At 40.0% G+C, this 18,078-nt stretch overlaps 1 protein-coding gene and 1 long non-coding RNA gene across 2 annotated transcripts; both read left to right on the top strand.

Moving 5' to 3' along the window:
• Window positions 1-2,355: 2,355 nt before the first annotated feature.
• On the top strand, window positions 2,356-15,048 carry LOC310771450 (interleukin-12 receptor subunit beta-2-like; the record flags this gene model as incomplete). Its single annotated transcript, XM_083664061.1, has 14 exons — window positions 2,356-2,393; window positions 2,529-2,611; window positions 3,879-4,017; window positions 4,566-4,707; window positions 8,580-8,775; window positions 8,911-8,993; window positions 9,197-9,392; window positions 9,879-10,061; window positions 10,853-10,960; window positions 11,167-11,325; window positions 12,890-13,030; window positions 13,245-13,332; window positions 13,835-13,925; window positions 14,419-15,048. Exons 2-14 carry the CDS (start codon window positions 2,551-2,553, stop codon window positions 15,046-15,048), a joined length of 2,217 nt encoding a protein of 738 aa, XP_083520187.1. The 5' UTR covers window positions 2,356-2,393; window positions 2,529-2,550.
• On the top strand, window positions 5,000-8,208 carry LOC310771448. Its single transcript, XR_014552428.1, has 3 exons — window positions 5,000-5,118; window positions 5,258-5,424; window positions 8,126-8,208. It is a non-coding gene; the product is annotated as an uncharacterized lncRNA (long non-coding RNA).
• Window positions 15,049-18,078: the final 3,030 nt, after the last annotated feature.

Raw genomic sequence — 18,078 nt, forward strand, 5'->3', positions numbered from 1 at the left:
TTTGGAGCTTTATTTAGCCCCCTTCCCTTCCTGACAAGCTAGCATGACAGGGTTGATACCAATGGATTCCTCTGGTCTTCTAGTTTCATATGTTACCAGGCTTTTCACTCTAGCTAGGATTTTGGGGGTGGCACCTGGGGTGGCCAATCAGATTTGGTACCGCCTAGACCAGGGGTGTCAAAACTTTTTTGAATGGCGGCCAGAGTAGTTAATGTGAAAATACCGGGGGGCCAACAGCTTCTCGCGTCATATCGGTTATTTAAAAAAAAACAGACATAAAATACAATTCTACTCTAAGCAGGATCTTGTTTACCATCTGAAAACATTAGTTCTGCCTGTGCTGTTCCTACTTGGTGCTTGTCTACAAACTGTATGATAGTGCTGTCATCATTAGGTGAATGGAAAAAATGCAAATTGTACTTGCTTGATTAACCAATAGTATATTGGCCCCTCCTACTGTGTGGAGGGCCACATATAGTATACTTTGAGAGACAAGCCGAGGGCCGCTTAAAATCAGTCCGCGGGCCACAATTGGCCCCCGGGCCGGACTTTGGACATGCCTGGCATAGACAGTACACACGCCCCTGCTGATGATGTCTGTAATCAAAGGGAACTTCAGTGTGTAAACTGGGGGTCAGGTACTAGTATGAGGCTGTATAGACATGACCGATAACTTCCCCCATATTTGACTTCCCAGTTTCATAGCTTTTACCTTCACACATTCAAGCCATGAAATTCTGCCTTATATAAAATATAGTTCTTGCCTATCCTCAGATACAACCTTCCTATTCAATATTGAGACTTGAGTTGGGTTACTACTCTGAAAACTTGAAAAGTATAAAAGCAGAACTGTAGGGCTTGAGGTTTCTGTGATCTTAACATGAAAGAAAAACCATTCTCGCTGCTGGGTTTTCCCTTGAAAAAACATGACGACATGTAACGGAACACAACTCAGCTCAAGGATTTCACCGTGTGCTTGTACGAGTGACAAACATCTTGTATCTTTTATCTTGAAAGCTTTTGAAGCTGGAGATGGAAAATGAGTATCAACGAGGAAATCACACGATCTAGAGTGGCTCGAGAAAGTCACACGCTCAGCCTTACAGTACACACATATACTCACTGTCAGTCACTGTCACATTATGAACAGAGGCAAATTGTGACTCTCTTTCTTTTCTTAAGTAACTCTCAATTGGGAAAATATGGGTTGTTTAGTTTTTCCAGGCGAAGTTACCAAATTGAGACCTACCTCAAGACAACTGTTCATAAGGTAGACCACATTATTTGCTTGGCATATTGTTTACATTCAGACACTGAATTACAGTCATATGTTTTGTATGATGTGAATTAACTTGTGATTTGAGAGCCTTTGCTTGTCAGTCAATCCATCTCCAGCTCCATCAGCATTCGTCTGATAAGAGGTGTCAAGACTGCTGGAAACAAGATAGAGATGTATAGTAGCCAGACTATAGGACAATGGTGCTGCTTTGAAGATCTGGCAAGAGAAGTCAGCACCAAGGCAACATCTGTCATATACAGTCTTATGTCATATGTCAGGTTGCTCACCTGATCATCTGCTAACAGCAGCACATTTTTTGAGAACAGGTTTTAAAGACACTGCATGGTGTTTTGCTTTGTGGTGAAGAATAACAGGTTACTGAAGTAGGACACTGAATTACTCAAACTACTGTTCAAAGTATCTGCACTTGCTAAAAACCCACACAACTAGGTCATTGGCCCCCTCAAGAAGTGTCAGACGCGTAGAAAAGATCACTTTCTCACACACAATAAATCTTTCAACATCGGGCAAGGCTGTCACTTGAGGTAGATATAACTACGGCAAAGATCAAAATATAAACTCTTTAGATATATTGATAGCGAACCCCATGACGACATTGTTTTCAGAGGGCATGCAGGTGAAATGCTGGTGAACTTTATCTACTGTACATTTACATGTCGTAATGGTTTGTTGTATCTGTGGTGGAGAAGGAGCTAGAACAAATGTAAGAAATTGGTAATGCCTGTAATCTTATTTCAAGATATTATAGTCTACTATGACTCTGTCACAGAATATGTAGCCTATGAGATATTTTTCAACAATAGCAGTAACTTTGAAGAGTAATTGTCTTACCTCTTATAATTATGTTATGTTACATGTGTCAAGACTGTATGACTGGACCTAGCCTGGTAAACCAGCTGGTCACATAAACTCACATTTCATTGAAATGAAATGTGAGTTCACATGACCGGCTCGTTTACCAGGCTAGACTGGACCTGCTTGTTCTGTAAATGTTAGCTGCAACAAACCAGCACTAAAAAGAGGAACAGTTCAGTAACCTTCACCTTGTGTTTCATCTTCAGTTTTCCTGGAACTTTCCACTACACAGATGGTGGTAAGTTTTGATTAATCACTTTATCTACTGGGCTTTTATGGACATTTCCATTAACTACATTTAATTGTTGACTTATGATCAAAATAACTTTGATGACAGCTGTATTATAATGACTGGATTATTTTTCATTAACAGATACAGAAGATGTTGAGCTGAGATGAATATTTTCCAAACTATTTGGAGATGTACTATTATAATCCTCCTTAATTTTTCCAGATGTAAGTTGAATTACAATATGAAATATGTTCATATATCTATATCTGTTTAGATTGTTTACTTACAGTATGTATTTGAAGATGTAGACAAACAACATGCAACAACGTATGGCTATAATAAAAAAGAATTCAAAAAACGAAAAGGACAGCACTCCAAGTTCAAAAATTTATTGCCACACAATGGACGTTTCGGGCAGCAGCCAATGCAATTACAATTAATTTAATTGCCATTAGACGCTGAAGAAGGGCTGCTGCCTGAAACGTCCATTGTGTGACAATAAATCTTTGAACTTGGAGTGCTGTCCTTTTCGGTTTTTTGAATTAGACTTGTTTTAGGGATCCAGCACCCAGTTTATACAGCCTGCCTTAAAGTAAGGAGTTGAGCGCGCTATCTTTGATTTTTTATAATAAAAAATAAAACATTTACACATTGCACAGGGACTTGGGACTAGACGCCTCAAGCTAAAGTACAGTGCCTGTTTCACTCAGAATACTTGTCTACTCTAATCCCTGCTGCTACCAGTCTGACTGCAGTGGCGGGGTATAAAGTGTGATGGTTTTTGGATCAACTTAAATATTTGAGGTCAGAGACATTTTTTCTTGTCTTTTTGGTGCGAATATGCCTTATTGCAAAGTCCATAGTTGAGAGCGGCTGTAAAAGTGGGGGGAGAAGGCATGTATGAGCCAGACTAACGAATAATGGTATATCATAGTGTAGTAGCAGGTATTCATGTACCACCACTCTATTTTAATAGTGCTCTCTGCCTTTGAAAATTAGCTCTACAAGACACAATGCTATCATGTTGAACAAACAAAACGAACCAGCTACAAATAAACCAATCAAAACGTACAAATCAAAGTCATAGATTACATTCAAACGAGCCTGCCTAATCTCCATGCTGTCCAAATGAAACCCGCCACACCAAATCCTTCATCTCTGACTAACCATTACATCTTTATCTAATCTCCCAACCATAAAGGTAGGCTTAGTTCATCATACAGTGGATAGTAAAACAAAACGTTCACATATACATAAGTCCTTTATAGACTTTAAATTTACTTTACCCCAAATTTACTGAACCCAGGGTTCTATCTGCAGCCCTCTTCAAGCGTTATATGTTCATCCATAATACATCAAAGTTATTTATATGAGCTGGTAGCCTATATGCTATAGCTCCAGAATTCTAATTAAAGGGTTTTCACCGTTTTCACCTACTCCTGTTTTTCTCAAGTGGATTTGAGTTTGTGTTTGTTTTTACTCTCTGGACAGATTACCCTCTGCTCCCTGCTGGCTGCCACACAACCTATAAGTGCCTTGGTTACCTGACAGTGGAGCCAGCCCGACTGTTCATCATTGGCTCTGACCTGACGGTGTATTGCCATATCACAGACACAAAGTGTAACAGGAGGTGGGAATGACAGAGTGACACAATTATAATAGGACATGACATGACATGACATGACATGACATGACATGACATGACATGACATGACATGACATGACATGATATGATATGATATGATATGATATGATATGATATGATATCATAGCTATATGATATGCTGTATCTACTCTGCTTTTTAAAATTCATTCAGTGTTCTTATTAATGGATATCTCAAGAACCTCTCATATTCTCCTGTATAAGCTTCTCGAGACAAAAAGCAAAACCTTTGTCTTCTTATGTCACTTCAGAATCAGAATCACTTTTATTGCCACTGTATGCAAGTTACATATGAGGAATTTGTCTTAGTGTCTGTATGCAGTGTAGCGGTCAGGTCAATACAGAGATAAAGAAGTAGGAAATATAACTAAAGACAATCACAATGTTGTAAGTGCAATCAAATCAAATACATGTATATACAATATGTAGGCCTACATGAGTGGAGGAGTGTTCAGTGGATATTGAGTTTACATTGAATTTACATGAAATTTACAGTCTGAGTTCAATAGGCGCAGGTTTTCCCTGCAGCTGAATGTGAATGGCCATACCGTGCAGCCAGAGGAGAAGGTCAACTGTACCACAGCAAGATTCAGACTGACCAACGTCCCCAAGCCAAAAACGGCAGTGATCTGCCAGAAGAGGGAAGGCTGGAAGACTGTGACAGTAGTCTGCGGACTGGACCTGCGTGGTGGATGTAAGCAGATAAAGTGTTGCTAAAACCTAGTAGGCTACATATTGATAATATTTTGTTAAGATGACTATGTACATTTTTTTTAAGTATTTTTTTTTCATGAGATATTCTTAAAAAGAGTATACCTTCTTTTGAAACACCCGGTATATAGTGGGAAGCTGTCAGATGAGATATGAAAGCATCACCAAGAGTCACAAGCGACTTGACGGAACACAAAAGATAAGAGATATGATGATGTTCTATCCTGTTCTAGTGCCTCCGGAACAGCCCTCAGATATTAGCTGTGAAACATCAAGCAACTCAGATATGATCAACTGCACATGGAACAGGGGACAGGAAACATACTTACCCACTACCTATAACATTTCAGTCACCAGGTATGTTATGTTACTGTATGTAATGTCATGTCATGTCATGTCTGTGTTCTGTGCCTTGCTTTCTTACAAAAACAAACTATATGTTGCAAATATGTGCACATACAATTTCTACAACAACACTCCTATGTCTTATGAATAGAAAAAATGGAGCCCGAGTACATTCTGATTGGGTCCGCGATACTGGAGAATTCACTATGCCACGGACAGCATTAGATGAAAATGAAATCTACCATTTGATCATCACTGCTAGCAACCACTTCGGAGCATCAAAGTCAGAAACCTTCCTCCTCTGTGTGAAGGATGTAGGTAAGCTCGCACTTCTGTAATATACTTAAACACACATAAACTCATGATCGTGGGTGTGCCATACTTAATGCTTTGAGTTAAGACCATTTTCGGTAACACTTTACAATAACGTACACAAATACTATAGTAGTTACTAGTAAACTAACCATTAACTAATAGCCAGTTAATGAGTAGCTAATGAAAAATTTGGCATTAGTCAATCACTAGTTAATCATAGTTAATGAGTAGGTAGTCATTAGTTAATGATTAGTATCTAATTTCCTGAGTAGAGTAGTTAATCATTACCTAATGATTACTAAATGTCAGCTCGTGAATAGAGTAGTTAATCATTACTTAATGATTCCAAAATGTCAGTGCGTGAATGTATTAGTTAATCATTAGTTAATCATTAGTTAATCTTTTTGTGTACCCTATTGTAAAGTGGTGCATCATACTCAGTAGTTTATGAATACTGAATCATTACCTGTCCATTAGTTACTCTTTTCGCACCCTAATATAAAGTGAAAGATATCCTTATCAAATAAACACTCCCTCCAGGTGAGATTAGAACCCTGAACCCCAAGATTGTTAAATTGTAAGTCTGGTTCTCTACCATCTGAGCTAACGAGCCTGTTACTTGGTAGAGCCATACTATAGGTCTGTAGAGTGAGAGACTAAGTATTATGTCCTATCCACATACTACTTTCTGTTCAAGTACTTATAGTTTTTAAGATATATTCCACCTTACTACCTTCTCTCCAAATACTTATAGTTTTAAAGGTATACTCCATCCAAATACTACTTCATGTCCAAGTACTTAGGTATGTTTCAGCCAAATACTACTTATGTCTAAGTACTTGTAAGTACTTGGACAGAAAGTAGTATTTGGGTGGAATATACCTTTAAACTATAATACTTGGTCTCAGGTTCTACATTCGATAGTATGGCACTAACAAGCAACAGGCTGGTTAGCTCAGATGGTAGAGAACCAGACTTACAATTTAACAATCTTGGGGTTCAGGGTTCTAATCTCACCTGGAGGGAGTGTTTATTTGATAAGGATATCTTTCACTTTATATTAGGGTGCGAAAAGAGTAACTAATGGACAGGTAATGATTCAGTATTCATAAACTACTGAGTATGATGCACCACTTTACAATAGGGTACACAAAAAGATTAACTAATGATTAACTAATACATTCACGCACTGACATTTTGGAATCATTAAGTAATGATTAACTACTCTATTCACGAGCTGACATTTAGTAATCATTAGGTAATGATTAACTACTGTACTCAGGAAATTAGATACTAATCATTAACTAATGACTACCTACTCATTAACTATGATTAACTAGTGATTGACTAATGCCAAATTTTTCATTAGCTACTCATTAACTGGCTATTAGTTAATGGTTAGTTTACTAGTAACTACTATAGTATTTGTGTACGTTATTGTAAAGTGTTACCCTATTTTCTTCTCAGGAAGTTAGTCATGCTCTGCTGTGAAATTGTCCCTTTTAGGCAGTTGGTTTATCACAGTTGACCTGCTTATATCAGCAATCTGTTTCTCTGTATGTGCAATATCTCTCTGTCGTGAATAATTCCACCACTGCCTCTCAAACTCTCAGCAGCCCTTGTTTTAGTGAACTTTTTCAGTTTTCGACTGTTAACTGTTGTAATAATATATTTCTGACTCGGCCAGGGCCGCTGGAAGTCATTTTAAGCAGGGGGTGCTGGGAGGGAGGGACTCTCTTGGACGTTTTTTTTTTTAATTTTTTGCCATATTTAGAGGAATATCTCATTTTAAATTAACATTAGGATACTGTTGTGATGTAATTATTCAGTATTTTCTCCTTTTCTCACTCATTCAGAGCAAAGAGGGAGATATATAGCATGATGATAATGCTCTATATCTCCCTATTTGCTCTGAATACACCAGTTAACATGACACAGACTTAACATGATAGAAATATTATCAGCAAACTTAATGACTAGACTAATTATTCTGATCTGAATGGCATATATCAAGAAACATTGACTCCTCTCTTTGCTGTATAGTGGGAGGTGCATTTTTGAGTAGGCTATTAAAATAGCATGTCAAGTTCACATTTCTTTATTGCCAGATTAAACAATTCGTATTGGTTGTTGGTTGGTTCAACACAACATGTGCGTGCATGCGTGCTTCTTCTTCTTCTCTAGCCTACAAGCATGTAACTTCCTTTATTGTTATTGTTGATAATTCTATTTAAATAGGCTACATTTTCATTTCCCGAAACATTCTTAAACAAGAAAGGAACAGTGCACTGCAAAATATTTTTAATTACATTTGTAAAAAAAAAAAAAAAAAAAATGGGGGGGGGGGGGGGGTGCTGCTGCACCTGCAGCACCCCTACTTCCCGCGGCGCTGGACTCGGCTATCAACTGCTGATTGCTGCTATTATTCCGATGTCAAATAGCGAAAGGCAAACAGGCAGCACACACAGATCTTCAGGGTATTTGATGTTGGAACTAGCACCACAAACAAATACTGCATAGACTCATCCTTTCATCTTACTATTGTTGTATTGGAGTCGTTAGCAGTCCTTTTCCTATTGCCTAATTTCTAATGCACATTGCACAATCACTGTTGCTTATTGTCAATTTCAAAGAATTTTCAAAGAATTTCAGACACTTACGTGGATGATAGACAACCAAACAATTTGGTTCTTTTGTGTTGCAGTGATACCTGAGACCCCTCTTATTATGCAGATAGAGTTTTTGAATCACTCCATAGCAGCCATGTTGAGCTGGAGAAGCCCAGAGTCCTCAGACCATCTCAGATCCTTCATCAGGCTCAGCACAGATCATGCCTCTTGGGTAAATTGACGTTTGCAACATGATTTTAGTCACTACTGGCGGTAACATGATTTTAGTCACTACTGGTGGTAACATGATTTTAGTCACTACTGGCGGTAACATGATTTTAGTCACTACTGGCGGTAACATGATTTTAGTCACTACTGGTGATAACATGATTTCAGTCACTACTGGTGGTAACATGATTTTAGTCACTACTGGTGGTAACATGATTTTAGTCACTACTGGTGGTAACATGATTTTAGTCACTACTGGTGGTAATGGTAGAATTACCTTTCTTCCATTACATTGCCCACAGTTATGTATGCTTTGTGCAGGTAGAGGTAGAGGCAACAGAGCTCAGAAAGGGTCTGATACGAGTCGATGACCTGAAGCCTCTGACAGAATATGAGTTCCAGATCAGAGCATGTGACTCCACATCAGGACTCACCTCGACCATGAGACCCACCTCCAGCAAGAGGCCGCTCTGCAGCAAATGGAGTCCATCGTTCAGGAAGAGAATCCCCAACAAAGGCAAGCTGACAACCTGACTTTTAATGTGCCTGAAAACTCTTGCATATCACGTAACCGCTGTAACTGAAACTGTGTGATGTTTGAGATGTTCACCACTCATAGTAAACCATTGCTTTGTCGTCAAACTATCTTTAGGTCCGTCTCAGCAGCTGCATGTCTGGAGGATGTTAGGCGCCCAGGAGACAAATGGGCTGCGGACTGTGTTCGTTTTCTGGAAGGTAATGTGTGTTATCTAATGAGGAATGAATAGCTATCTTCAGTATGAAGTCTGTTTTACCACATGAAAGTGCTACCATGCTTCTGGCTCTTACATTGACATCAGTGATTGGGTTATACATCTAAAGGTGGTCATACTGTTTATTGAATAACACAGACTTACTGGATGTTGCAGTCATGGACTTGAGTAAACTTTTCTCCCCAGCCTCCATCTCCAGAGGATTACAGCGGTCAGGTGCAACAGTATGAGATCTTCCTGGATAACAGTACAAATCAGAGAGTCACTGCTGCTGTGAACCAGTGTTCAGTTCAGGTGTCACCAGGCGTCCAGATGCTGAGCGTCAGTGCCGTCACCTCCTATGGGAAATCTCCACCAGCTGCTGTGCCACTCAGACGATCAGGTACAGCAACAGTGTATACCAGGGCTATTCAACTATATTGTTCAGGGGGCCACATTGTCAGAAAGCTAAGGGCCGGGGGCCGGACATTTCCATGAGCTATTATCATCAGTGCCACCACATCTTAAAATGTTTGATTTGACTACATTGCAAAAGCCTAATCATAGCCTCATGGCCCATCTTTTGATTTTTTTTTATAATTCAATTTTCTTTTCAGAAACAGAAATTTAAAAAAATTGTTTCACATCAAAATCAATCCACAGATGAAAAAGAGAAACAGGTCTTGATTTTTATCTGCCGATGAAGCCTCTGTGTCATCGAGAGAGGGGGGAGAGAGAGAGGAGAGAGTGGGGCAGAGAGACAGATAGAAAGATAGAGATAGATAGCGAGAGAGGATACACACATATATATATATATATATACACACAGAGTCCACTTCCCTTTTATATATGATGATGATATATATAATCTTATTTCTTATTTGTGCAGGTGTTTCTGGACCGGCTCTGAGCGAGCTAGCTCCTGCAGGTGACGGCACTGTTGTGGTCATCTCCTGGTCGCCTCCGGCGTCTGGAGGCCAGCTGCTGCACTATGTGGTGGAATGGACAAGTGGAGCTGCAGGGCTGCACTGGCAAAGAGTGGCCAAAGACCAAAACACCACACTTATCACAGGTAAAGTCACCATAAGAGAGCTGAGTCCATGCCTGCACACACAGAAACACATACTCTGATCAGTGTGTGACCCAGCTATGTCTTATTTGTACATTGTTAACAATTTGCAATATGCTGTGTCTGTCATGGTCTTGCTGTTTGTTTATAATGTATGTTTGTAAAAAGTGGAGTAAAAACCCTCTTGGCTGCTCTAAAATCACTGTAATGACACTATGTGTGAAATTACTTTTCTATAACCTAAGGTTACACATTACCAAATGACCCCCATCTGACTCCGCCAGATGGGGGCGGTATTGTTCACAAATTCACAATTGTGAAACAAATGTGAACCAACCTACATCCATCTGGCAGCGTCAGGTTATGGTAATGTGTCATTGCATTAAAAAGGGAAAGGATCCAAATGTTCACACACACACACACACACACACACACACACACACACACACACACACACACACACACACACACACACACACACACACACACAGATAGTGCTTCACCCATATACCGTAAAACATTAACGGTCATATCTTAGTTTCTATCACAGTAACAACCACAACATTGACTCTCTCCTACATGCAAAACAAGAAAGGACACAAAGGGCCTGAACTGAGATCAAGCAGTGTACTCTAGTGGCTTGTTGGGGTATTACATTACTTTTTCCATCATTTGAACAGTCAATACAGCTGAAGCCAAGGGTCAAAATCACTTTTGGAAATTTGTGAGAGTTTGAGACAATGATAAGAGACTGCTGCAGAGGGTGTTTAGTTTTCCTGGTGCTCTTGTTTTAGGTCTGACTGCAGGTGTGAGGTATAATGTCTCTTTGTATGCTGTTGCTGTGACCACCACCAGGGGTGTGAGTGATCCATCAGCTGGCCTGGTCTATTCCAAAGAACAGAGTAAGGTTCACACTTACTCATCCCCACAACTGTTGTTTTTCCCACAACCATGAATGAAAAAGATCCTAAAAATGACCCCTGATATCAAGATCTAAGTTTAGTGCTTGGTTAATTTTTCAAGTTTGCTATCTATCCATGATTTAGCCAATGTTAAGAAATACATACTCTGTGGACTCAGTGGTCTATCCACCCTGTCTGTCTTCCAGAACCATTGTCCGGTCCCAATGTGTCGGAACTGGTCCATGAGGCCAAACGGATCCTGATCCAGTGGGAGGAGCTGGCTGTAGACCAACAGAGAGGCTTCATTACAAACTACACCATCTATCTCCGCAGACTAGACTACAGCCACCACATTGAAAACAGGAGTGAGTGTGTGCTGTCTCCCTGTGTGTGTGTGTGTGTGTGTGTGTGTGTGTGTGTGTGTGTGTGTGTGTGTGTGTGTGTGTGTGCGTGCGTGCGTGCGTGCGTGCGTGCGTGCGTGTGTGTGTGTGTGTGTGTGTGCGCGCGTGCGTGTGTGTGTGTGTGTGTGTGTGTCCGTCCGTCCGTCCGTCCGTCCGTCCGTATGTACAGTAGCCTACATGTGTCTGTGTGTCTATATATATATATATCCATAAAAAGTAGGTTTCTTGCACAGTAAAGTAAGCCTACAGCTGACTTCTTTCATCTGATTTTTATGTGGTTGTGGTAAATATGAACTTTGGAACTATGAGTTTTACTTTCTCGATCAAAATTAAAAGTTGGAATTTGATTGATCTTCAAGGGACACACAGCTCTCTACCTTTTTGTTGTGGGCTATTTCCTGCCATTTCTCGTACATCTATGGAGTTGGGTTTGCGGCTTGCTTATGCAGGTACTTTACCTTTGCCAGCCCATGTCTATGCTAGAGCGTGGGAACTTACTATTCACTAGTATGCATAAGTTGTGTTTTTACCACAGGCCACTCTTACACAATGGAAAGTGACGTGTCGTGTGTACCTTTCATCCCAGTGATGCTCCCCTCCTACAAACCCACAGTGCATCAGCAGGGTTTTTCAGCTTTCAGTTCCAGTAATCTGATGAACTGCCAATGCTAGACAATCTTTTCTGATGAGTAGTTGATAGCTGCTTGTTGTATTACATCATAATCTGTAGCCTACTGGACATACTCTGTGTCTTTGGGGACTAATTTCACAGATAGGCAGACTGAGTTGGGGTTATACAGTAACATAAGTTATACCAATACTACTGGCCCAGTAGTATTTGTACATTGTCACTTAACTTCAACCGCTTGACTTCAGGGAGTAAAGATCATTATGTATTAAACCTGTCTATTGTTTTGGGTAAACACCTGTTTGACAAAGTTCTATAACAGGAATGTAAAGGGCCACTAGTGAGCTGAATTCATATTTTAAGCACTGGCTGTCATATTAACATTGTCTGTTCAGTGAACCTTATAGACTTCTCTAGAACTTACTTTGACCACAAACAGGAAGCTCACTACAAGCCATGTGCACACATGCAGTGCTGAGGCTGTTACTAACCATGTAGGCTACACTTGCTGCACTTTACTTTGTGTTATTCAAAACTAGTTGAATGTGTAGGCCTATGTCTGGCTCCTTACATTCCAAAGCATACATAAGACTTTTTCTGCATATTTTTCTTCAGCAAATTAAAAAGTAAACTTAAATAAAAAGTAAAGGGGGGAATGAGAGATTAAGAGACATAGAACTGCTAAGATTTAAATATCAAACAGGTTTTCCAGCATTCATCTTAATTTGTAGTCTTGAAATTTGACACAATATCAGAATAATAGGCTGCTTTCCCACTGATACAGTGCAAAGTAGCCTAGACAATTTTGAAGTTATACTTGTCAATATTGTGATAAAAAATGTTGAATTAATTACACAGTTCTAATAGCGAATAGCCTGATGATCATTTGCCTCTCTCCAGTGACGGTGTCTGGCTCTGGACCCAGGCAGATGTGGCTGGACTGTTCTGAAGGATCTCTGTATCTCTGGCTGTCTGCATCCACCTCAGCAGGAGAGGGACCACCGGGGAACATGATCTTCTTTCCGCCTGCAGACCCTGCATGTCAGTCACTTACAGCCATCTTATGACCCCGTTGAAACCACACACCTACAAACTTATTACTAGTAGTCTGTGTTTTTGAAAGCATTTGGTAGTCATTTATGAGGATTTCCTAGTCCAGTTCCAGTAACCATAAAGCCCCAGTAAGCATCTCTGACATCTACATTATATATATAGTGTATACTGAGGTGTTCCTTTCCCTCCTTCTCTCCTCTAGATGGCCTGTTGGTCGGGTCTGTCATCGCTGCTACGCTCTTTGTTGTGATTATAGCCCGCCTGGTGTGCTGGAGTTGTGTGAGGAAAAGGTAACACACAGTGGTTTCTGCCTAAGGTGCTAAATAACGTTTTATTGACATCATGAGAAATATAACTTTTTGCTCTAACTGTTTTGGAATGTAGGTTTTGCTAGACTAGTATCCATTTACCACCTCATTTCGTAGAATGCCACATAGCAGTTGGCAGAAATAGGGAACATCCAGCGACCGTTAAACAGAAACCAAAACCTAAGATCACCCCAGCCTGATAGGTGGCTTTGTTCCTAGGGATACTGCAGTAGCCTACTTCATACACTGTGAAATTGGGATCATTTATAATATGCCTATCAATATGTGTACATATTATAAGCAGGAATAGTTTTAGACTTTAACCACTGTGTTATCAAGGCTGTGGTTGTAATGTCTGGGGCAGTGTAAACATGTTTCAAATTGTATTGTATTTTCCTAAATGCAGTGAATCATTATTACTGCATCACTGCGTTACTGCATCATTACTGCATCTGATAATAAAAACCCTTTTCTTCCCTTCCAGGATAAAACAGACATGTATAGCCTTGGGACCTGCCTGGCTTGCTGAAAAGTTACCAAAACTGAGAAACAGTAATGCCATAAAACTACTGCAGGTAAACAAACAAACTACTGAAACCAACGGTTGTTTTTCTCACGAAAAACAAACAAACAAACAAACAAACAAACAAACAAACAAACAAACAAACAACACAATTCCAAATATAGGTTGACAGAGAAACATGCATCACTGTAGCTATCATTTATCCTTCAGGCAGAAGTGAGTCTAGTCTTGATAAACTGTATGAAGCGAAACCATACCAGAGAGAATGCATCAATTTGAAAGTCTATTATAATGAAATATTGAAAAACAGCACTCCGTTTCTCTCATTAGAGGTGGTTCATTAGTCCGAACTAGGAAATCAGGTCATTTTCTGCGATCACTCTGGCAGCATCCAGCTACTTTGTTTTGCTGTCAACCACTTTGTGAAGTGCTTCCAGTGAACACTAGATAGTTTATTACAGATGTTTGTCTGATTTAATAATGCCCCACTTTCAATGATTCTGTCTGGCTTAATCAAATGCTATGTGTTTTCTTTTGCTCTCTAGCAGGACAGTTCCTTTGAAATAGTCTCGTCGTGCAGCTACGGTGACCCTCCGCTGTCCCCCATCGAGATCTCCCAGGAGGAGAGGGAGGACCTGTACCCCATAATCCACACAGAGGGGGTCCACACCGGGCCGGGACAGGCCACAGCGGAGACAACATCACTAACTGCAGATGATGGGACAGTGCTCCTTGATGGGCGGCTGGAACACATTGGATACAAACCACAGATTGCTGCCTCAGCTTTACAAGACGAGGAAGACGACGAAGAGCAGAGGGATGTAGCAGCTGGAGAGCAGGGAGACAGATGCTCAGTTATCTCTGGAGGGTTTCTCGGAGGCTTGCTCTCCAACGCAGAGGTGAATTTGCCTAATTCACCTCTGGGACTTACTTGCGGCTCTGTCTGTGGCCTTTTAGTGCCTAAAACGGCTGAAACAAGTGTGTTCAGTGGAAACTTCTTGCTCGCAGGGAATGGGACTGAGACTGAGGTGGAGATTGGCACTATGTCTCTGGATCTACTCCATGGTGAGATCATGACTCGTGATGAGGCAGAGATGTCTCTGTATATGAGTGAGACCATACGGACCAATGGTTATTTCCCTCAAGAAGCTCCTCTCCACAACACTCACAACTAGATGAGAGACATCTGAGACAAGGAGGAAGAGTTTTTGTTTTGTTTTGTTTTGTTTTGTTTTGTTTTGTTTTGTTTTGTTTTGTTTTGTTTTGTTTTATTTTATTTTATTTTATTTTATTTTATTTTATTTTATTTTATTTTATTTTATTTTATTTTATTTTATTTTATTTTATTTACAGAGGCAGAGGGGTGTTTGGAGAGAGGAGCTGGTAATTCTGCACTATGAAGCCTAAAAGCATTAACACCTGAGGATGCAGACAGATTTTCTCCAAGTGATGAAACCTCCTGCTTCAAATGATCAGTGACAATATTAAGAGCTGGCTATATTCATCCAGACCTCAGTAAACAAGAAAAGGTTGAGTAATATGTTGAGTTTTGATTGAATTTAATTGTAATAAGGGTATAGGAATTTATTGTGATTCTCGGTGGATTCTAGTATCCCCCCTAAAAGTATATTCCACTTGGAGTGATTAGGAATGGAAGTTGATAGTCGGTATACCTCACTGTGTACATGCCTGCACTGTGCTCAAAATATCATCCTGTTTGAACCACTGAAAGTGTTTGTGTTGTTTTAATATCAGGGTGTGACCTCTGTGTTGATGTTACTAATGGTATCCATTCTGTGCAGTGCCCAAGTGCTAAATGTTTCCTAAACACAACCAGACCTACAGTCAGATTGGGCTCCCCCCTGACAGTAGGCCTAGTGGGTGAATGATGCATAGGTAGTCTTTTCCTATAGCTGTTATACATGCCTGCCCATGTGCCACCTGCAGTTACAAGACGTTTGACTTCCTGACAGAGCCTCTCACTTCCTTCCTCCTTAAAGAGCTCAAACCAAGAACTGACTAAATTTAAGGAAGTTGTCTCATTTGCTATATTGACACTTGACTGAAATCAGCTGTTTGCCACCTTTGAAAACAATCACACCACTTGTTGAAACTTGTTGTAGTTCTTTATTAGTCATTTTAATTACATTTACATGTAAAGGTGATTTGTCATTGAAGGACGTCAGCAGGGTGCCAGGGGAGAGTCCCTGGCTGCACCACATGCTGGATGGAGTGACAGGGTTGTATTTGCAATGACAATGAAAATTAATCTTTGTTTGCTTCAGCTACAAATGCCCCTATCACAGGTGTCAGATTCAGAACCCTGAGCTGAACATCAGTCTGGTGACTTTAGATGAATTAAGATATATCAGAATATGTAACATGTCTCTTCATCTTCTATGGGGATGTATGTGTGGTTGAATGTGCACAGTGCAGTGGCTAAACATAGGAAACAGTTCAGACTGTTTGATACAATGTGAATGAAATTAAGGTTGAAGCTATATTGAAAATAAAATTCTGTATTAAGATGGACTAGAGTATCCTAAAACAACAACAACAACAACCACGACCACCACGCTACCCAGCCTGCTAACACAGCTTAGTCGGTAGAGCCATACTAGGGATCTGTAGAGCCAGAGACCAAGTATTATAGTTTTGAAGGTATATTCCACCCAAATACTACTTTCTGTCCAAGTAGGCTACTTATAGTACTTTGAAGGTATATTCTGTGCTTTAAAACACAAGTACTTAGACAGAAGTAGTATTTGGATGGAATACCTTTAAAACTATAAGTATTTGGAGAGAAGGTAGTATTTGGGTGGAATATATATCTTCAAAACGATAAGTACTTGAACAGAAAGTAGTATGTGGATAGAACATAATACTTAGTCTCTGGCTCTACAGATGCATAGTATGGCTTAACTAAGAAGTTGGGTAGCTCAGATGGTAGATAACCAGACTTAGAATTTAACAATCTTGCCACTGAGGGTTCAAATCTCACCTGGAGTGAGTGGTTATTTGTTAATGATATGATCTTTGTCCTTTCACTAACAACTGCCAGAGGAAAGAGTGAAAACCACTGAGAAAACCAGTCTTAAGAGGTCTGACCTGGTAGCACAGAACATCAGCTTGCTGCCCAGCAGTGTTGAGCCCTCGTGGCTTTTGAGGTCATGGGTTCGAGTCTCAGTCAGTTTTGAATGGACAGCCAGATGAAAGAGAAGAAAGTGCCCACAGATTAGCTACTTAAGTAATAATGAACGAGTCACTCTTTGGAGTCAACAGCTTTGATATACCTACAAAATAATCATTAACTAATCATTAACTAATGATTAACTACTCTATATTCACAAACTCACATTTAGGCTACTAATCATTAACCATCTATTCAGGAATTGACAACTAATCAGTAACTAATGATTAACTAATATATTCACGAGCTGACATTTAGTAGGCTAGTAAGTAGGCCTAATGATTACTCTACTCAGGAACTTAGATCTACTAATCATTAATGACTACCTACTCATTAACTATGATAGTGATTGACTAATGACAATTATTAATTAGCTACTCATTAACTATTAATGATTAGTTTACTAGTAACTACTACATTATTTGTGTACGTTATTGTAAAGTGTTACCAAAAAATCTAGTAGCCTAAAGTCACCAGACACATTAAAATGGGACTATTATAATGGCGTTATTTGTCCTTGCGGGAACGACGCTGAAGTTGGCATCCGATGGGGAAACTATATTTACTGTCAATGGGGGAAATCTAAATTTTATATCAACTCTATTACCGTAGAAGTATTAGGTCTGAGGTCTCAAACCCATTATAACCCACAGTGGAGCTAACAGCTGTCCAGTGCTCCTGCTCTGCTGATCTTGCCTGCTGAAGAGTTTAGTTTGTCATCATCATCATCATCATCACGCCAGACGTGCATGTGAGCAGCAGCGGTAGACAGTCACACGCGGAACTGATCGGGTCTGGAGGCAGTACTACACACAATGTCCGGGAGAGATAGGAAGATATGGCCAAACTTCTAAAAGGAGCTAGTGTTACAGGAGGCGAGAAAGATTAATATGATACCGGGATGTCTTGGTGAGTAACGTTACTTCGTTCTAGTTCATATAATGTCCCTCATCACTTGACGCTTGGCACACCATGGCTGGCTCCAGCCGCCTGGCGCTTTCTGTCCCAAATATGT

The sequence above is a fragment of the Poromitra crassiceps genome, assembly GCF_964638095.1.
Source record: "Poromitra crassiceps genome assembly, contig: HAP1_SCAFFOLD_1233, whole genome shotgun sequence".
NCBI lineage: Eukaryota > Metazoa > Chordata > Actinopteri > Beryciformes > Melamphaidae > Poromitra > Poromitra crassiceps.